Source organism: Oncorhynchus kisutch, linkage group LG18, assembly GCF_002021735.2.
Source record: "Oncorhynchus kisutch isolate 150728-3 linkage group LG18, Okis_V2, whole genome shotgun sequence".
Taxonomy (NCBI): domain Eukaryota; kingdom Metazoa; phylum Chordata; class Actinopteri; order Salmoniformes; family Salmonidae; genus Oncorhynchus; species Oncorhynchus kisutch.
The window spans coordinates 15,968,850-15,990,629 of NC_034191.2; the positions used below are offsets into that span (position 1 = coordinate 15,968,850).

Genomic DNA, 21,780 nt, shown 5'->3' on the forward strand with positions numbered 1-21,780 from the left:
CAGTCATCTAATTGCATTTGCTACTCTGGCTCCTCAGAATTGTGTTATTTTTGTTATTTTGTTATTTGAAATATGTTTCCCCTCCTTCTAATTCCTTTCCCGGTCATGCTCTGCTGAGGACAACATGTCCAGTGCTGTGAAATCAGGCTGAGGGTAATGTCCAGTTGTGGATACGCTTAATAAATAACCACGTATCCTGAGGGTGGATGGGGTGTTAAGAAACAGTATCCTGGTCCTGCTCTGTAATGAAATGTCTGCTGGGATGAGAGAGGAGAGGCAGAAAGAGGAGAGGAGATAAGTGCCCCGGAACAGGGAAATATGGTTAGCCGCTTGAAACAATAAGGTTATCTGTGGACAAAGTATCCTTTTAGTAAAACCAAAGATGGCAGAGAGATTAACAGTGGACACACACAAATCATCCAGGCCTTTCTTTAGCAGAGAAATAAAAAAATTAAGGGGAAATGGAAGGTAAAAAAATGAAAACTATTTCAACCAGTGTAAAGCACATACAACTGCTGTCCACAAGACTAATTAGTTATTGATTTTTTTACCCTGTATGTGAAACAAATTATTTTTGCCTGTGCAGCCTGTATTAGAACTCTATGCTAATAGCTGACAGCAGCAGCCAATTAACAGTGCCAATACTAATGAGCTCCCTGTGGTCAGGCCCCACTGATTGTCCCAGGGTCCAGACATGTCCCATGTAGCAGATTCACATGTGGTCTGCCTCAGAGAACACACAGCACAGTAGTACTCACTTCTGTCAAACAAAAGGAAGATGAACTGTTAGTTGGCCACATTGCTCATTTACAAGTCAAATCACGATACAATCTGACTTTCAATTACAGTGCTACAAAGGTACGCTTCATTCCAGGGGTTCAGACACTCACTCTCTCCCTTTCCTCCTGCAATGGCTTTGGATCCAATATAAACATCCTTATAAACAGCGCCCCTTTTGCCTCATTGAAACACACAGCACAAGCATCTCCCAGTGACAGGCTTTAGCTCATCTCAGCAATGTCCAAAACACCAAACAAAACAAACAACAGACATCGCTCAAAATGCAGGAGAATAAAACAAGGTGTAACGATGTGAGCTGAGAGTCGGGATGCAAGTTCAGAGAGTGAGTGTTTTAATAAATAAACACAACATAATACAAAATAACAAACACCAACAATACACAGACATGACACAGGAACAGAAACAGTAACACCTGGGGATGGAACCAAAGGGAATGACATATATAGGGAAGGTAATCAGGGAAGTGATGGAGCCCAGGTGAGTCTGATGAAGCACAGGTGCGCGTAACGATGATGACAGGTGTGCGCCATAACGAGCAGCCTGGTGACCTAGAGGCCGGAGAGGGAGCACACGTGACACAGGGAAAATAAAAGAAATGGAATGCTCATGAACGGACCCCAGGGAAAGCTACAACCATGACGAAATCAGTCTAGTCTGTTGTGGTTTATTACAGCCTCTGAGGCAAAGGTCTTATCGTATTAAAGCAGACCCGGAGCATTCTGTTTTAAGACATACACTACCGTTGAAAAGTTTGGGGTCATTTAGAAATGTCATAGTTTTTTAAAGAAAAGCTCAGTTTTCGTCCATTTCTATTTCTCTTTCTATTCTGGTTAGAGCCAGTTTGCTCTGTTCTGTGAAGGGAGTAGTACACAGCATTGTACGAGATCTTCATTTCTCAGAACAATAATAGACTGATGAGTTTCAGAAGAAAGTGCTTTGTTTCTGGCCATTTTGAGCCTGTAATCGAACCCACAAATGCTGACGCTCCAGATACTCAACTAGTCTAAAGAAGGCCAGTTTTATTGGTTCTTTAATCAGAACGACAGTTTTCAGCTGTGCTAACATAATTGCAAAAGGTTTTTCTAATGATCAATTAGCCTTTTAAAATGATCAAGTTGGATTAGCTATCACAACGTGCCATTGGAACACAGGAGTGATGGTTGCTGATAATGGGCCTCTGTACGCCTATATTCCATAGAAAATCTGAGATTTCCAGCTATTATGGTCATTTACAACATTAACAATGTCTACACTGTATTTCTGATCAATTTGATGTTATTTTAATGGACAAAAACAAGAACATTTCTAAGTGACCCCAACTTTTGAATGATAGTGTATGTTTCTTTCCATATGTCTTATGCATACAGAATGGTCCTTGACATTCGCTTCAGCAATTTTTCTTGAAATCCTTTTATTTTGAAGAAATGTTAATTACAAGAAAAGGCTTTCCTTCAATCCGTCTTTCCAATAATGCTGCCGTCTCCCTGGGGGAGAAATATGAAAATGCAGTGGTGAAATGAACAATTTTCCTCCAAACACAATTACCAGGCAATTTGCAAAGTGCTGCAGAGAGCAATCAGCAATCACTCTTCTTGAAAGTTGGTGAGGGGAAGAAAAGAGACTGTTTCACGTCATGTTATTTCTCCTTTCTCGTTGGTATAAAGCTTTGTTCCGCTGTGTGCCAAGCGGAGATGTTGCAGTCAGATCTACCATCTCTGGGAGAGGACCGTACATCAGTAGAGTAACAGCCCTGATAGATGAATGTGGCGCCATGGAGCACAGTCAGACCAGACTGGTCCATTTTTCTGTCCTTAGTTTTAAATTAGACTCGACATCAGCACAACAACCTTCAGCTATCAGCATGGCCCAAAGCTGACTGGGTTGCATCAGAAAGTAAAGAGAGTGGTCTGTTCAGGATGTATATGGTCAGGCTACGTCAAACAGGTAGCACCATTAAGACTGGAGCGACATGTCAAATGAGTGTGTGTGTTAATTTGTTTGTGCACGCACAACAGAGGGAGAGCGAGAGAGTAAGTGAGAGAACGAGAGAAGAAAGTGAGAGCGTTGCAGCGGTGTCGTTAGAGAAGGGTAAAGATAAAGATTTTGTTCAGTGCTGGGTGCTTATAGTGCAGAACACTAATGCAGAGGACATCAGCAGGATAGGAGGAAGCAGGAGATCCATTCTCCTCAGGGTAGACTCCATCTTGGCACTACCTGTTATAAACTTCCCCTGCCGTCACGCACAATTACCTCTGTAATTCAAAAAGGTCAGTGTGGCTGCTGTGTAATTCAGTATTCCTATAGATCTGTATTAACTACATATTAAATCACCCTGGAGTGGAAGCACACCCACTGAATACTGAGCACGGAGAACATATGACACTACCCAACCCAGCTGGGACATATGACAACCAAAACCAGCTGGGACATATGACACTACCCAACCCAGCTGGGACATATGACACTACCCAACCCAGCTGTCAGAGGGACCAGGAACCAGTGGGACATATGACACAACCCAACCCAGCTGTCAGAGGGACCAGGAACCAGTGGGACATATGACACAACCCAACCCAGCTGTCAGAGGGACCAGGAACCAGTGGGACATATGACACTACCCAACCCAGCTGTCAGAGGGACCAGGGACCAGTGGGACATATGACACAACCCAACCCAGCTGTCAGAGGGACCAGGAACCAGTGGGTCATATGACACTACCCAACCCAGCTGGGACATATGACTTACCAAACCCAGCTGTCAGCAGGCGGGTCTAAGTGATGAGTAGGAAACAGCCTGTCCATATTTGGTTACATCATCTGATAAGCAAACAGGAAGAGAACATGAGAGACCTGATGCTGCTGCCTGAGTCTGGGAGGGTAAGGATGTTACTGCTATCTGAGTCTGGGAAGATGAGGATGTTACTGCTGTCTGAGTCTGGGAGGATGAAGATGTTGCTGCTGTCTGAGTCTGCCAGGGATGAGGATGTTACTACTGTCTGAGTCTGGGAGGATGAGGATGTTACTGCTATCTGAGTCTGGGAAGATGAGGATGTTACTGATGTCTGAGTCTGGGAGGATGTTAATGATGTCTGACTCTGACAGGGATGAGGCTGTTACTGCTATCTGAGTCTGGGAGGATGGTACTGATGTCTGAGTCTGACAGGGATGAGGCTGTTACAGCTGCCTGAGTCTGGGAGGATGAGGCTGTTGTTGCTACCTGAGTCTGGGAGGATGGTACTGATGTCTGAGTCTGACAGGGATGAGGCTGTTACAGCTGCCTGAGTCTGGGAGGATGAGGCTGTTGTTGCTACCTGTGTCTGGGAGGATGTTACTGATGTCTGAGTCTGACAGGGATGAGGCTGTTACAGCTGCCTGAGTCTGGGAGGATGGTACTGATGTCTGAGTCTGGGAGGATGAGGCTGTTACAGCTGCCTGAGTCTGGGAGGATGGTACAGCTGCCTGAGTCTGGGAGGATGAGGCTGTTACAGCTGCCTGAGTCTGGGAGGATGGTACTGATGTCTGAGTCTGACAGGGATGAGGCTGTTACAGCTGCCTGAGTCTGGGAGGATGGTACTGATGTCTGAGTCTGACAGGGTTGAGGCTGTTACAGCTGCCTGAGTCTGGGAGGATGAGGCTGTTACAGCTGCCTGAATCTGGGAGAATGAGGCTGTTACAGCTGCCTGAGTCTGGGAGGATGGTACAGATGCCTGAGTCTGGGAGGATGGTACTGATGTCTGAGTCTGGGAGGATGTTACTGATGTCTGAGTCTGACAGGGTTGAGGCTGTTACAGCTGCCTGAGGCTGGGAGGATGGTACTGATGTCTGAGTCTGACAGGGATGAGGCTGTTACAGCTGCCTGAGTCTGGGAGGATGAGGCTGTTACAGCTGCCTGAGTCTGGTAGGATGGTACTGATGTCTGAGTCTGACAGGGATGGTACTGATGTCTGAGTCTGACAGGGTTGAGGCTGTTACAGCTGCCTGAGTCTGGGAGGATGTTACTGATGTCTGAGTCTGGGAGGATGAGGCTGTTACAGCTGCCTGAGTCTGGGAGGATGAGGCTGTTACAGCTGCCTGAGTCTGGGAGGAGTCATCAGGCAGTATTGGCTTGTTTTCATGTTCAGTACACATCCCCTGTTTTGTTTATCTGCCTTGCATCATTGTTATTAAACTCTCCTTCTGCACCTGCTTCCTGACTCCCTGCTTATACATGAGAGAGGATGAGGCTGTTACTACTATCTGAGTCTGGGAGGATGAGGACGTTACTGCTGGAGCAGGTCCTATGATGAGGATGTAATGGTAGATTAAACGCTCACCCTCCTCCACTCAAGAGAAACAATTCACCAGGTGATTTACCACACTCAGTCATTCGCTTTGTCATCTTCAAATAAAAGACGGAATAGTTCAATATGCACAAGGAGTGTTTAAACAGGGGGAGATAGTACCAGTCGCAAATCCCACTCAGACAGGGGGAGATAGTACCAGTCGCAAATCCCACTCAGACAGGGGGAGATAGTACCAGTCGCAAATCCCACTCAGACAGGGGGAGATAGTACCAGTCGCAAATCGCACTCAGACAGGGGGAGATAGTACCAGTCGCAAATCCCACTCAGACAGGGGGAGATAGTACCAGTCGCAAATCCCACTCAGACAGGGGGAGATAGTACCAGTCGCAAATCCCACTCAGACAGGGGGAGATAGTACCAGTCGCAAATCCCACTCAGACAGGGGGAGATAGTACCAGTCGCAAATCCCACTCAGACAGGGGGAGATAGTACCAGTCGCAAATCCCACTCAGACAGGGGGAAATCGATGACAAAAAATCCTTAGACACATTCAAGATTGAATGTACTACACTTCAGCAGTAATGAAGGACACCTTTCTTCCCTGTTTCTCCCGTGCACCAGAAGTCTCACAAGAGTCATTGGAAAGACTGAAGAGGTGGATTACCACCAAAACTACCATAACGTCTAGCAGAAAAGCAATAGAAGCCAGGATCATCTCTGTATGTGAAATGGATAGAACTGTAGGTGCCATAGGTTAGCCTATCTATAACCTCCATTCCAATCCAATAACGCTGTCAGCTCTGAGCAAGGACTAGTGCATTGCAGAGCCAAATGAATCATCCCAAATGCATGCAATTGAAAACCTGTGTAGCCAATAAACCACTGCATATGAATGTCAGGGAGATATTAAATAGAGGAGCCATGGAATGATTTCATACTGTTACTGTAGTTAATATACACATAATAACTGTAGAAGAAAGCTGGAAAGGATTGAGTCATGATTGTAGTGTGTGTGTGTGTGTGTGTGTGTGTGTGTGTGTGTGTGTGTGTGTGTGTGTGTGTGTGTGTGTGTGTGTGTGTGTGTGTGTGTGTGTGTGTGTGTGTGTGTGTGTGTGTGTGTGTGTGTGTGTGTGTGTGTGTGTGTTTGTGTGTGTGTGTGTGCGCGCGCGCGTGCGTATGTGCGTTAGTGAGTTTTTGAGTGCATGTGTGTCTGCATGTTGGCAACACTGAATTTTGTGTGTCTTGTCTGCCTTTCCTCTCCAACAGTTCCTCCTACCGTGAGGTCCCTGAGATTTGTCCTGATGCTGTCTCTAATCTTTCTCAAACTGAGGAAACAAATAGATGGGAGACAGGTCATTATTTCCAAGCTTAAGAGTGATAACAAAAAGGTTGAGAAGATTCTGAAAGATGAAAATGTCTGTAGAGAAGTTCGCGTGGAGGAGAGGAAATTAAAAGAGCTGTCAGTCAGGAAGTATTTAGAGAAATGGAAGATAAGTGCTTCCTTGACATTTCACTCCTACACACAAAGAGAGGGAGCGAGAGAGGATCTTCATTTGATCACTCTTTTGCTGCTGAGAATTTTCCGCAGATGAGCTTCACGATTTACCTAAATTAACCGAAAAACCTGCACTATAATACGGTTAAATGAATAGTATTCCACTTTTCAGCTAATAGCCTAACCACCAAGCAACATTCTGGACTAAACATTCTAATCCTGTTGCTGCAGGATTATCTTGTTGCGACAATACAGGTGAAATGAAGATCCCCCATCTGTATAGTCTACAGTTTGAGCTTTAACATTAATTGGCATCACTAATGTCACTGGGGTCTTTAACAATGTAGTCACAGGCCATCAAATCACATGACGCTCAGTGCATTGGACTGTGGGACTGTGATACCTTATTCATTACAAGTCCTACACTGGCACTGCCAATCAGAGAGGCCTGTTCAGAGCAGCACTACTATAGTGCAGACTGTGATTGAAATGACTGCAGCCTCCACACCGCACACAGCCCAGCCATAGTCACATTTAACCATGGCTGAGGGAGGCACACAGACTCTAGCTGACTATTAAATTGCTTCCTCGACAGGGGTGTGGGAAAAAATACAAGAGAAAGAAAATTGAAGGAAGAAGACGAGGAAAGGAAGTAAGTGAGAAGTGAGAGGCAATAAAGGGAGGGAGGAGGGAGGGTAGTGAGCGTGAAAACGTTTTGCTAAAGTGGTAATTCATGGTGCTGTCTCTCCTGTCTGATGAGAATTAGGGAAGGAGAAAGGGGAAATCAAGATGGTAGAGGTGAAGAGTGATTGTGAATCTCTCTCTCATTCTCTCCTCTCGATACCACCTCCTACCATACCATGACTCAATTGATAGATAGAGAACTTTAGTTTGTTTGTCTCCTCAGTTTCCTGTTTCTTTTTTCCTCCCATACATTGTCAAAATGTCAGCTCTGCGACAGGTAAATTGTCTCTGAGAGATGTTTCATCAAGGGAACTTATACGATTCATTTTTCTCATCTTTCTCAAATCCCACACACCGTTATCTCCTTTGACTCAAAGCTAGGGAATCAAAGATGTCTGGAAGGCTTGAATGCATCAACTTGACATGGTTAATTCTAGAAGACTTAACAGGTTCCCATTATAGACCTGAGAGACTTGACATCGTAGTTGAGACTTCTTGTTTCCTTGGCAGCATTCTGGATTTACAAAGAAGAAGCCATATGCCAGTGACCAGCTGTTGGTCCCATGTTTCATGAGCTGAAATAAAAGATTCCAGACATTTTCCATATGCACAAAAAGTTTATTTCTCTCAAATTTCTTGGACAAATTGGTTAATCCATCCACTTGACAGGTGTGGCATATCAAGAAGCGGTTTAAACAGCATGATCATCACACAAGTGCACCTTGTGCTAGGGACAATAAGGCCACTCTAAAAGGTGCAGTTTTGTCACACAACACAATGCCAGAGATGTCTTAAGTTTTGAGGGCGTGTGCAATTGAAATACTGAGTGCAGGAATGTCCACCAAAGCTGTTGAGAGATAATTGAATGTTAATTTCTCTACCATAAGCCACCTCCAACATTGTTTTAGAGAATTTGGTAGTACGTCCAACTGGTCTCATAACCGCAGACCATGTATACGGCGTCATGTGGGCGAGCAGTTTGCTGATGTGAACAGAGTGCCCCATGGTGGCGGTGGGGTAATGGAATGGGCAGGCATAAGCTATGGACAGCAACCACAATTGCATTTTACCAAGGATGGTAAGTTGGTGGTTGCAATTTGAATCCACATCGATACCATGAAGTGATCCTGAGGCGTGCCATTCATCCGCCGTCATCACCTCATGTTTCAGCATGAAAATGCATGACCTCACGTTACAAGGATCTGTACACAATTCCTGGAAGCTGAAAATGTCCCAGTTCTTGCATGGACTGCATATTCACCACAAATGTCATTCGGAAACATAATGTTAACTTTCACTGCTATGCGGATGACACACAGCTGTACATTTCAATGAAATATGGTGAAGCCCCGAAATTGCCCTCCCTGGAAGCCTGTGTTTCAGACAAAAGGAAATGGATGGCGGCAAAGGACCTCGGCGTTGCTCTGGACCCCGATCTCTCTTTTGACGAACATATCAAGACTGTTTCAAGGACAGATTTTTTTCCATCTACGTAACATTGCAAATATCAGAAACTTTCTGTCCAAAAATGATGCAGAAAAATTAATCCATGCTTTTGTCACTTCTAGGTTAGATTACTGCAATGCTCTACTCTCCGGCTACCCGGATAAAGCACTAAATAAACTTCAGTTAGTGCTCAACACGGCTGCTAGAATCTTGACGAGAACCAAAAACTTTGATCATATTATTCCAGTGCTAGCCTCTCTACACTGGCTTCCTGTCAAGGCAAGGGCTGATTTCAAGGTTTTACTGCTGACCTACAAAGCATTACATGGGCTTGCTCCTACCTATCTATTTGGTCCTGCCGTACATACCTACACGTACGCTACGGTCACAAGACGCAGGCCTCCTAATTGTTCCTAGAATTTCTAAGCAAACAGCTGGAGGCAGGGCTTTCTCCTATAGAGCTCCATTTTTATGGAATGGTCTGCCTACCCATGTGAGAGACACAAACTCGGTCTCAACCTTTAAGTCTTTACTGAAGACTCATCTTTTCAGTGGGTCATATGACTGAGTGTAGTCTGGCCCAGGAGTGTGAAGGTGAACGGAAAGGCTCTGGTGCAACGAACCGCCCTTTCTGTCTCTGCCTGGCCGGTTCCCCTCTCTCCACTGGGATTCTCTGCCTCTAACCCTATTACAGGGGCTGAGTCACTGGCTTACTGGTGCTCTTCCATGCCGTCCCTAGGAGGGGTGCGTCACTTGAGTGGGTTGAGTCACTGACGTGATCTTCCTGTCCGGGTTGGCGCCCCCCCCCCCTTGGGTTGTGCCGTGGCAGAGATCTTTGTGGGCTATACTCGGCCTTGTCTCAGGATGGTAAGTTGGTGGTTGAAGATATCCCTCTAGTGCTGGGGGGGCTGAAGCTTTGGCAAAGTGGGTGGGGTTATATCCTGCATGTTTGGCCCTGTCCGGGGGTATCATCGAACGGGGCCACAGTGTCTTCTTTTTATGTGTCGGGGGGCTAGGGTCAGTCTGTTATACAGTGCCTTGTGAAAGTATTCGGCCCCCTTGAACTTTGCAACCTTTTGCCACATTTCAGGCTTCAAACATAAAGATATAAAACTGTATTTTTTTGTGAAGAATCAACAACAAGTGGGACACAAATATGAAGTGGAACGACATTTATTGGATATTTCAAACTTTTTTAACAAATCAAAAACTGAAAAATTGGGCGTGCAAAATTATTCAGCCCCCTTAAGTTAATACTTTGTAGCGCCACCTTTTGCTGCGATTACAGCTGTAAGTCACTTGGGGTATGTCTCTATCAGTTTTGCACATCGAGAGACTGACATTTTTTCCCATTCCTCCTTGCAAAACAGCTCGAGCTCAGTGAGGTTGGATGGAGAGCATTTGTGAACAGCAGTTTTCAGTTCTTTCCACAGATTCTCGATTGGATTCAGGTCTGGACTTTGACTTGGCCATTCTAACACCTGGATATGTTTATTTTTGAACCATTCCATTGTAGATTTTGCTTTATGTTTTGGATCATTGTCTTGTTGGAAGACAAATCTCCATCCCAGTCTCAGGTCTTTTGCAGACTCCATCAGGTTTTCTTCCAGAATGGTCCTGTATTTGGCTCCATCCATCTCCCCTTCAATTTTAACCATCTTCCCTGTCCCTGCTGAAGAAAAGCAGGCCCAAACCATGATGCTGCCACCACCATGTTTGACAGTGGGGATGGTGTGTTCAGGGTGATGGCGTGTGTTGCTTTTACGCCAAACATAACATTTTGCATTGTTGCCAAAAAGTTAAATTTTGGTTTCATCTGACCAGAGCACCTTCTTCCACATGTTTGGTGTGTCTCCCAGGTGGCTTGTGGCAAACTTTAAACAACACTTTTTATGGATATCTTTAAGAAATGGCTTTCTTCTTGCCACTCTTCCATAAAGGCCAGATTTGTGCAATATACGACTGATTGTTGTCCTATGGACAGAGTCTCCCACCTCAGCTGTAGATCTCTGCAGTTCATCCAGAGTGATCATGGGCCTCTTGGCTGCATCTCTGATCAGTCTTCTCCTTGTATGAGCTGAAAGTTTAGAGGGATGGCCAGGTCTTGGTAGATTTGCAGTGGTCTGATACTCCTTCTATTTCAATATTATCGCTTACACAGTGCTCCTTGGGATGTTTAAAGCTTGGGAAATCATTTTGTATCCAAATCCGGCTTTAAACTTCTTCACAACAGTATCTCGGACCTGCCTGGTGTGTTCCTTGTTCTTCATGATGCTCTCTGCGCTTTTAACGGACCTCTGAGACTATCACAGTGCAGGTGCATTTATACGGAGACTTGATTACACACAGGTGGATTGTATTTATCATCATTAGTCATTTAGGTCAACATTGGATCATTCAGAGATCCTCACTGAACTTCTGGAGAGAGTTTGCTGCACTGAAAGTAAAGGGGCTGAATAATTTTGCACGCCCAATTTTTCAGTTTTGATTTGTTAAAAAAGTTTGAAATATCCAATAAATGTCGTTCCACTTCATGATTGTGTCCCACTTGTTGTTGATTCTTCACAAAAAAATACAGTTTTATATCTTTATGTTTGAAGCCTGAAATGTGGCAAAAGGTCACAAAGTTCAAGGGGGCCGAATACTTTCGCAAGGCACTGTATCTGGAGCATTTCTCCTGTCTTATCCGGTGTCCTATGTGAATTTAAGTATGCTCTCTAATTCTTTCTCCCTTTTTCTTTATTTTTTCTCTTTCTTTCTCTCTTTCTCTCTCTCAAAGGACCTGAGCCCCATGTCTCAGGATTACCTGGCCTGATGACTCCTTGCTGTCCCCAGTCCACCTGGCTGTGCTGCTGCTCCAGTTTCAACTGTTCTGCCTGCGGCTATGGAACCCTGACCTGTTCACCGGACGTGCTACCTGTCCCAGACCTACTGTTTTCAACTCTCTAGAGACAGCAGGAGCGGTAGAGATACTCTGAATGATCGGCTATGAAAAGCCAACTGACATTTACTCCTGAGGTGCTGACTTGCTGCACCCTCGACAACTACTGTGATTATTATTATTTGATCCTGCTGGTCATCTATGAACATTTGACATAATCTCCACTTAGCACAGCCAGAAGAGGACTGGCCACCCCTCATAGCTTGGTTCCTCTCAGGGTTTCTTCCTAGGTTCTGGCCATCTAGGGAGTTTTTCTTAGCCACTGTGCTTCTACACCTGCATTGCTTGTTGTTTGGGGTTTCAGGCTGGGTTTCTGTACAGCACTTGTGACATCAGCTGATGTAAGAAGGGCTTTATAAATACATTTGATTGTTTGATTGACATGTCACCCATTGAGCATGTTTGGGATGTTCTGGATTGTCGTGTACATCAGTGTGTTCCAGTTCCCGCCAATATCCAGCAACTTCGAACAGCCATTGAAGAGGCAGGTCACAATCAACAGCCTGAACAATTGCATGTGAAGGAGATGTTCCGCTGCATTAGGCAAATGGTGGTCACACCAGATACTGATTGGTTTTCAGATTTTTTTTTTAAGGTATCTGTGACCAACAGATGCATATCTGTATTCCCAGTCATGTGAAACCCAGAGATTAGGGCCCAATTCAATTGACTAATGTCCTTATATGAACTGTAAGTAAAATCTTTGAAATTGTTGCATGTTGCATTTATATTTTTGATCAGCATAATTGGAGATATACCATTTCTCAACCAATTTCATCTTAATTTGCATCCAAATGTGTGTTCAGATCCGAACATATGTTTGTGGAAACGTGTCATTGTGTCAAATAATCAGACAGACAGACACACAGACAAGACAGAGAAAGAGACAGACATGATGAACATGCAGACAACAGCAGTTTTTTTGGCGAAAAACACATGAACACACAGTGATGTTACAAAGATGCATTCTTACCTGGAACCAGAGATCCCTCCAGCAGCTGTGATTGGGCAAGCCTGAGCAGGGCAACAATGACAAAGGGCGTGGCACCTAACCATGTGACACGCATGGCGCTCACTGTCCTGGCATCACTAGTGGCCAATCTGTGGAAGACAGAAAAGAGACAGACAGATCAGATTATTGCAGTGTACAACTTTATATCTGGATTATGGAGAAATAAAGACATTATAGACTGTTATCAGACTGTTGTGAGTCCAATCTGTGAGGAAGAAGTCAGTGCCAGAGAGAACCGAAAAATAAAAGTCAGGTAGGTCTCCATATAAGATCCTAGGAGTTGCATGATTGTCAGTAAGTGGTTCAAGCATTAGTTGACCACAAACATCATCTAAATGAAATGCTCTAAATGGTCTAATTTGATGACCACAACATCCTTACACTTCATGAGCAACATGCAGAGAGGACAGTGACAGCTTGAGTGTTGAGAGAACAGCCAGATTCCTTTCTCCTGACCCCTCACAGCCCAGCCCATCCAAGTCCAGCCTCTCCCAGTTCCTAGTCTCATAACCTGAGCATGATGGCATCTCCCATCTCAAGCATGGAAATGAATCAGATGATTTTCCCGATAACCATCCTGTGGAACAACCTGTTTCCCCTTGTTTGATTACCTTCACCATTGTTCATAATGCTCTACCTCAGAGCGGCTCTCATCTGTTGACCAGTGAGTTCTCGCTTAAACACTTTCCTTCGCTGTATTCCTCCTTCATCCCAATCATCCCCCTCTCTTTCACGTTCACTACCTGCACTGAATGGTTCTACTATGCTCATTACTGCATGTATACCTTCACTCTCTCCCTCTTCCTCTCTGTCATTCTCTCTCTCTGTCTCTCTGTCTCTGTCTCTGTCTCTCTGTCTCTCTGTCTCTCTGTCTCTGTCTCACTGTCGCTCTGTCTCTCTGTCTCTCTGTCTTTCTGTCTCTGTATCTCTGTCTCTGTCTCTCTGTGGCTCTGTCTCTCTGTGGCTCTGTCTCTCTGTCTCTGTCTCTCTGGCTCTGTATCTCTGTCTCTGTCTCTCTGTCTCTCTGTGGCTCTGTCTCTCTGTGGCTCTGTCTCTCTGTCTCTGTATCTCTGTCTCTGTCTCTCTGTCTCTGTATCTCTGTCTCTGTCTCTCTGTCTCTCTGTCTCTGTAATATGTTTGCTGGGGGATGGAAGAGAAGGTGCCAGTCGCTCAAATAGCTTTTTCCTCCAATCTTATCTGGGCGCTCTGCTCAGTAAACACTCCTGGGCTTCATTATAAGCATTTCCCCTGCCCAGAATGAGAGGCTCCAGTGAAAGGCCTGTCTGTCTGTCAGATCTCTGCTATGAGATTATGGGCAGCAGATCTCTGCTATGAGGCTATGGGCAGCAGATCTCTGCTATGAGGCTATGAGCAGCAGATCTCTGCTATGAGGCTATGGGCAACAGATCTCTGCTATGAGGCTATGAGCAGCAGATCTCTGCTATGAGGCTATGAGCAGCAGATCTCTGCTATGAGGCTATGGGCATCAGATCTCTGCTATGAGGCTATGGGCAGCAGCTCATTGCCACTCTGTGTTATCCTCACCTCGTATCCGTCCAGTGTCGCAGCAGGCCTATACAATGATCTATTGTGTTCCCCACAATTGCATGATTTGCATGCGGTGATGACAGATGCTCAATCTCCCGGCTAATTGGTCAGAGAAAAAGAGGTGGGTCTGGTAAGAGAGTGAAACAGTGGGGTTTCTATCTCTCCTTTGGAAGAGGTATCTCAACTCTATACCTGCCTGCACCATGTCCTTCTGTATGTTGGAGGACTAGGAAAACAGATTCCATTTTTCTTGATAATTATGTCTGATAAGGGTCCTTTCCCAGGCAATCTGATAAATACCCAATTACCAGTCAGGAGATGTGGCTGACAAGGGCCAACGAGGGTCCTGGTGAGGTAGACTGGGACGCGTTAGAACCAAGATGGCCTCCTAACTCCACCAAGCAGCCATGGAAAGCACAGCCTACTGAGCCCAGTAACTCAACACATTACTCCGTCCATTCCACTTGATTAATGAACAGACAGATTTAAGATACAGGAAGATTTATTTGAGGCCTACGCCCCTGAAAACCCACACCCATATGCAAAGATGCACCACAGCCCAATCAATCAATGCCCATGCAAGCTCGGCCAAACAGACAAATACTGTGTAAATAAAGGATTCAGATTTACAACCAGTTTACATCAAAGAGGATGACCAAATAGAAGAACATTTGTGATTTGATTGGCCTTTCACAAGGCTTGTTTTCCAGGCTTTCTCTGCTATCACCACTGATTGTGGTCAGTGAGGAATAAAAGAGCCTTATTGTCTCCTCCTCTCTCTATCTGTCTCAATGGCCACTCAATGGATTGATGGAGTCCAATTAATTAGTCAGTGAGAAGGAGCGGTACTGCTGCCTCAGTGGTCATCTCACACACACACCCTATCAGAGAGGGAGGACAATCAGCAGAACACACTGCCCACGAATTGATTTTCTGATCCCACAGAAACCCATGTGAAGCCGTTAAAAACCTTTGGTCCTCCTCTTTGTCTTACAGCCCTCTGTCATCAAAAGACTGCAGCTCATATTCAGATGCACCTGATGAGTCTATATGCACGCACACACTCTCTCTCTCACACACACACACGCACGCACGCACACACACACACACACACACACACACACACACACACACACACACACACACACACACACACACACACACACACACACACACACACACACACACACACACACACACACACACACACACACACACACACACACACACACACACACACACACACACACACACACAAACACACACACTCTCTCTCATACAATAACTCAAACTCAAATGGATTAACTCACACACATTCGGCATTGGACACACCCATGAACTTGGCACTGTAAAGCTCAATTGAAGGGGTTAGTGTGTTAAAAAGGAGGATTAGCAGGTGACCTGAGGGGAAACTTGTCAGTAGTCTTTGAGAATAAAAATGAACTTCATGTTACCTCTGACGGCACTCTCTATCCCTAACTGCTTTTAATCTACTTCCCTTTCATCTTCCTCCATTCCTCTGCTTCTGGAGATTCACACAACTTACTTTCAGCACACACAAACCAGGGGGAGAGGGTGAGAGAGAGACGGAAACAGAAAGAACAAACCAGGGGGAGAGGGGGAGAGAGAGACGGAAACAGAAAGAACAAACCAGGGGGAGAGGGGGAGAGAGAGACGGAAACAGAAAGAACAAACCAGGGGGAGAGGGTGAGAGAGAGACGGAAACAGAAAGAACAAACCAGGGGGAGAGGGGGAGAGAGAGACGGAAACAGAAAGAACAAACCAGGGGGAGAGGGTGAGAGAGAGACGGAAACAGAAAGAACAAACCAGGGGGAGAGGGGGAGAGAGAGACGGAAACAGAAAGAACAAACCAGGGGGAGAGGGTGAGAGAGAGACGGAAACAGAAAGAACAAACCAGGGGGAGAGGGTGAGAGAGAGACGGAAACAGAAAGAACAAACCAGGGGGAGAGGGTGAGAGAGAGACGGAAACAGAAAGAACAAACCAGGGGGAGAGGGTGAGAGAGAGACGGAAACAGAAAGAACAAAGAACAGGAGAGAGAAAAGTAGAAGAGAGACAATGAGTACAGAAGCATCCGTTTACAATAACCTGCAATAATAACCTTCCCTAAATAAATGCATCAGAATAACCTTCTAATAAAGACAACAGCATCAGAGTAACCTTCTAATAAAGACAACAGCATCAGAATAACCTTCTAATAAAGACAACAGCATCAGAGTAACCTTCTAATAAAGACAACAGCATCAGAATAACCTTCTAATAAAGACAACAGCATCAGAATAACCTTCTAATAAAGACAACAGCATCAGAATAACCTTCTAATAAAGACAACAGCATCAGAATAACCTTCTAATAAAGACAACAGCATCAGTTGCCTTTATAATACAAATGCAGCTGACAGAATAATTTCAGTTGCAAAATAGAACAGACAAAGTGAGCAGAGTGTTTTTCTTCACCAGTCCTCTCCCTCATTGGTTTTGTATTCACCTGGGTGGGGGGCTTGGGGGTTTGGCGGCTACTAGACTGGGCCACATTCTCAGTTTGAAGACCATTCTATTCACAGTGACTAAAGAGATATTTTGCATAGTGTTTCAATAGCACATCCTCTTACAAGCCCTCCTCTCCCCTCCCCTCCCACCCCCTCTTCTCCTCTCCCCTCCCCTCATCTCCTCTCACCTCCTCTCCTCTCCTCTCCCCTCCCACCCCCTCTTCTCCTCGCCCCTCCCCTCATCTCCTCTCACCTCCTCTCTTTTCCTGTCCTCTCCCCTCCCACCCCCTCTTCTCCTCTCCCCTCCCCTCATCTCCTCTCACCTCCTCTCTTCTCCTTTCCTCTCCCCTCCCACCCCCTCTTCTCCTCTCCCCTCCCCTCATCTCCTCTCACCTCCTCTCTTCTCCTGTCCTATCCCCTCCCCTCCCCCCTCTCCTCTCCTCTCCTCTTGTCTCGTCTCCTCTCCCCTCCTCTCACCTCCTCTCTTCTCCTGTCCTATCCCCTCCCCCCCTCTCCCCTCCTCTCCCCTCTTCTCCTCTCCTCTCCGCTCCTCTCCTCTCCGCTCCTCTCCCCTCTTCTCCTCTCCACTCCTCTTCTCTCCCTCCCTAAAGAACACACCTAGAATGGGGCCCAAGTCCGAACAAGATGCACCCTCTTCCGCATTGTCTGCAGGTGAATTTATTAAACAACCGTTTTGATAGTATTTGAGAATGTCTAGTATGTAAATATTTTTGTAGATGTATGTACATATTCATCAGATTTCATCATTCACCTGTACCACTTTTTTACTGTGAATAAACGGGACACTATCCTGCTGCCTCCTGCTACCTACTGCCCTTAAAGATGCTCCAACATCAGCTCCCTATGACAAACTACCTCCAGCTTGTTCCATCAGCTGGTTCTGATATTCCTAATATCCAACTACCACAGGCAAAGCATCAGAGCACATTGGCTGTCTATGCAATTAAAGTTTACCATGTACAAGAAATATAATTAATGTAAGCTAAATGGCTCAGGGATTTGAACCAGCAACCTTTCAGTTAACCACTAGGCTACCTGCCGCCCTTTGGTTAATTACATGTAGCCAGTACAAGAGGGGCAGTTATAGAGGGGTAGTTAGAGAGGAGCAGGTATAGAGGGGTAGTTAGAGAGGAGCAGGTATAGAGGGGTAGTTAGAGGGGGCAGTTAGAGAGGGGCAGTTAGAGAGAAGCAGGAATAGATGGGTAGTTATAGGGGAGCAGTTAGTGAGGGGTAGCTAGAGAGGGGTAGATAGAGAGGAACAGGAATAGATGGGTAGTTAGAGAGGGGTAGATAGAGAGGGGCAGTTAGAGAGGGGAAGTTAGAGAGGAGCAGGAATAGATGGGTAGTTAGAGAGGGGTACTTAGTGATGGGTACTTAGTTATGGGTAGTTAGAGGGGGCAGTTAGAGAGGGGCAGTTAGAGATTGGCAGTTAGAGAGGGGTAGATAGAAAGGGGTAGATAGAGAGGGGTAGTTAGAGGGGGGTAGATAGAAAGGGGTAGATAGAGAGGGATAGCTAGAGAAGAGCCGGTATAGAGGAGCAGGTGTAGAGGGGTAGATAGAGAGAGGCAGTTAGAGGGGGTAGTTAGAGAATGGTAGTTAGAATGGGGCAGTTAGAGGGGGCAGTTAGAGAGGGAGAGTAGAGAGGGACAGTTAGAAAGGGGCAGTTAGAGAGGGGCAGTTAGAGAGGGGTAGTTAGAATGGGACAGTTAGAGGGGGCAGTTAGAGAGGGACAGTAGAGAGGGACAGTTAGAGAGGGGCAGTTAGAGAGGGGTAGTTAGAAAGGGGTAGATAGAGAGGGGCAGTTAGAGAGGGGTAGTTAGAGACGAGCAGGTGTAGAGGGTTAGTTAGAGAGGAGCAGGTGTAGATGGTTGGTTATAGAGGGGCAGTTAGAGGGGGTAGTTAGAGGGGGCAGTTAGAGAGGGGCAGTTAGAGAGAAGCAGGAATAGATGGGTAGTTATAGAGGGGCAGTTAGAGAGGGTAGGTAGAGAGGGGTAGATAGAGAGGAACAGGAATAGATGGGTAGTTAGAGAGGGGTAGATAGAGAGGGGCAGTTAGAGAGGGGCAGTTAGAGAGGAGCAGGAATAGATGGGTAGTTAGAGAGGGGTACTTAGTGATGGGTACTTAGTTATGGGTAGTTAGAGGGGGCAGTTAGAGATTGGCAGTTAGAGAGGGGTAGATAGAAAGGGGTAGATAGAGAGGGGTAGTTAGAGGGGGTAGATAGAAAGGGGTAGATAGAGAGGGATAGCTAGAGAAGAGCCGGTATAGAGGAGCAGGTGTAGAGGGGTAGATAGAGAGAGGCAGTTAGAGGGGGTAGTTAGAGAATGGTAGTTAGAATGGGGCAGTTAGAGGGGGCAGTTAGAGAGGGAGAGTAGAGAGGGACAGTTAGAAAGGGGCAGTTAGAGAGGGGCAGTTAGAGAGGGGTAGTTAGAATGGGACAGTTAGAGGGGGCAGTTAGAGAGGGAGAGTAGAGAGGGACAGTTAGAGAGGGGCAGTTAGAGAGGGGCAGTTAGAGAGGGGCAGTTAGAGGGGGCAGTTACAGTGGGGCAGTTAGAGAGGGGAAGTTACAGAGGGGTGATTAGAGAGGGAGAGTAGAGAGGGACAGTTAGAGAGGAGCAGTTAGAGAAGGGTAGTTAGAGAGGGGTAGTTACAGAGGGGTAGTTACAGAGGGGTAGTTAGAGAGGGGAAGTTACAGAGGGGTAGTTACAGAGGGGTAGTTACAGAGGGGTAGTTAGAGAGGGATGGTAGAGAGGGGTAGTTACAGAGGGGTAGTTACAGAGGGGTAGTTAGAGAGGGGAAGTTACAGAGGGGTAGTTACAGAGGGGTAGTTACAGAGGGGTAGTTACAGAGGGGTGGGTTACAGAGGGGTAGTTACAGAGGGGTAGTTAGAGAGGGGTAGTTACAGAGGGGTAGTTAGAGAGGGGTAGTTAGAGAGGGGTGGGATACAGAGGGGCGGGTTACAGAGGGGTAGTTAGAGAGGGGTAGTTAGAGAGGGGTAGTTAGAGAAGTGTAGTTAGAGAGGGGTAGTTACAGAGGGGTAGTTAGATAGGGGTAGTTAGAGAGGGGTAGTTACAGAGGGGTAGTTACAGAGGGGTAGTTACAGAGGGGTAGTTAGAGAGGGGTAGTTACAGAGGGGTAGTTAGAAAGGGGTAGTTAGAGAAGGGTAGTTAGAGAGGGGTAGTTACAGAAGGGTAGTTAGAGAGGGGTAGTTACGGAGGGGTAGTTCGAGAGGGGTGGGTTACAGTGGCCCAATGGCTGTTTCCTCATCTCCTCACTCAGCTGCCGCCCGCCTCCACTGTGTTGTTCTCAACAGCTTTTTAAATCAATATAGCCTACTGTATCCTAGTAATCTTTATTTAGGGTCTTCTGTGATGTTGGACCAGGACTGGGCTCGGGTTTCAACTCACCGGGTTTAGGTTGGATCAGGATAACATTTCCAGTTCTGATGAGAACTCTAAACTGCATTCAGGTCTCGTGTGCAGTCTAGCAGTGTCAATTATGCGTGTGCTTTGAATTTATGACAACTTTGTGTGAAGTAAATAGCTAGCCTAAAGGCTTCCACGAGACAACCTGTTTGGATAATGTGCTATTAGATTTTTAGCAAATCTCCAGCTTGTGTATTTTGTGGAATTTTGTGCAATGTTAGTGGAAAATGTTTTAATGTCATAAAACAATGTTGGGAAATGTGAAGAGGATCCCGGTTACCGGTGTTAATTGCTGCTACTGATGCTGCTACTGATGCTGCTATTACTGCTACTGATGCTGCTACTGCTGCCACTGATGCTGCTACTGCTGCCACTGCTGCTACTGCTGCTACTGATGCTGCTACTGCTGCTACTGATGCTGCTACTGATGCTGATACTACTGCTACTGATGCTGCTACTACTGCTACTGATGCTGCTACTGCTGCCACTGCTGCTACTGCTGCTACTGATGCTGCTACTACTGCTGCTACTGATGCTGCTACTGATGCTGATACTACTGCTACTGATGCTGCTACTGCTGCCACTGATGCTGCTACTGCTGCTACTGATGCTGCTATTGCTGCTACTGATGCTGCTACTACTGCTACTGATGCTGCTACTGCTGCCACTGATGCTGCTACTACTGCTACTGCTGCTGCTACTGCTGCTACTGATGCTGCTACTACTGCTACTGATGCTGCCACTGATTCTGCTACTGCTGCTACTGATGCACAGCGGTCTAAAGCACTGCATCTCAGTGCTAGAAGCGTCACTACAGACATCCTGGTAAGAATCCAGGCTGTATCACAACCGGCTGTTGCTGCTACTGATGCTGCTTATGCTACTGCTACTGATGCTACTTCTGCTACTGATGCTACTTCTGCTATTGCTACTGATGCTGCTGCTACTGATGCTACTCCTGCTACTTCTGCTACTGATGCTGCTGCAAACTGATGCTACTTCTTATACAGCTACTGATGCTACTGCAAACTGATGCTACTTCTGCTACTGATGCTACTGCTATTGATGCTACTTCTGCTACTGCTACTGATGCTACTGCTACTGATGCTACTGATGCTACTGCAAACGATGCTACTTCTGCTTCTGCCGCTACTTTTGCTACTGATGCTACTGCTACTGATGCAACCTCTGCTACTGCTGCTGCTGTGTGGGACATGGGGAAAGAGAGGAATACAAATCTACAGCCATTAGGATGCCCAGCCGTTGACCTCCACAATGACAAACAATCCATCCTTTACAGAGACAGGGGAAGTCTTGAGCTGGGTTGAGTGGCCTACTTTACTGTACTGTACTTCTCCATGTCATTCCCTAACATTTCCGTAAAGCATCTGGTTTAGTGACGAGAAATGGAATTCTTGAATCATCTTGAATTTGATCAGAATTTGAATATTGAATGCTCCTGTGTTTGTCCTGCACATGCTATTCCAGATGGAATTCCCTCTCATGTTGGGAACAGGAGTACTAGCACCCTAGCAGCAGTGTCTCTCCTTATAAAACACGGGAGATTATGAATTTATGAGATAAATCTAAACTAGAATGAATTAGACAAGGGGAAAGCACT

At 45.9% G+C, this 21,780-nt stretch overlaps 1 protein-coding gene across 6 annotated transcripts in view; it reads right to left on the minus strand.

The window, feature by feature from the left end:
- The window catches only part of LOC109905862 (roundabout homolog 1), a 524,894-nt gene that overhangs the window by 477,858 nt on the left and 25,256 nt on the right, over positions 1-21,780 (minus strand). For all 6 annotated transcript variants that reach the window (XM_031795449.1, XM_031795451.1, XM_031795447.1 and 3 more), the window contains exon 2: positions 12,623-12,750. In XM_031795449.1, the coding sequence (XP_031651309.1) occupies positions 12,623-12,716 (94 nt within the window). In that variant the 5' untranslated portion in view covers positions 12,717-12,750. The remainder of the gene's footprint in view (positions 1-12,622; positions 12,751-21,780) is intronic.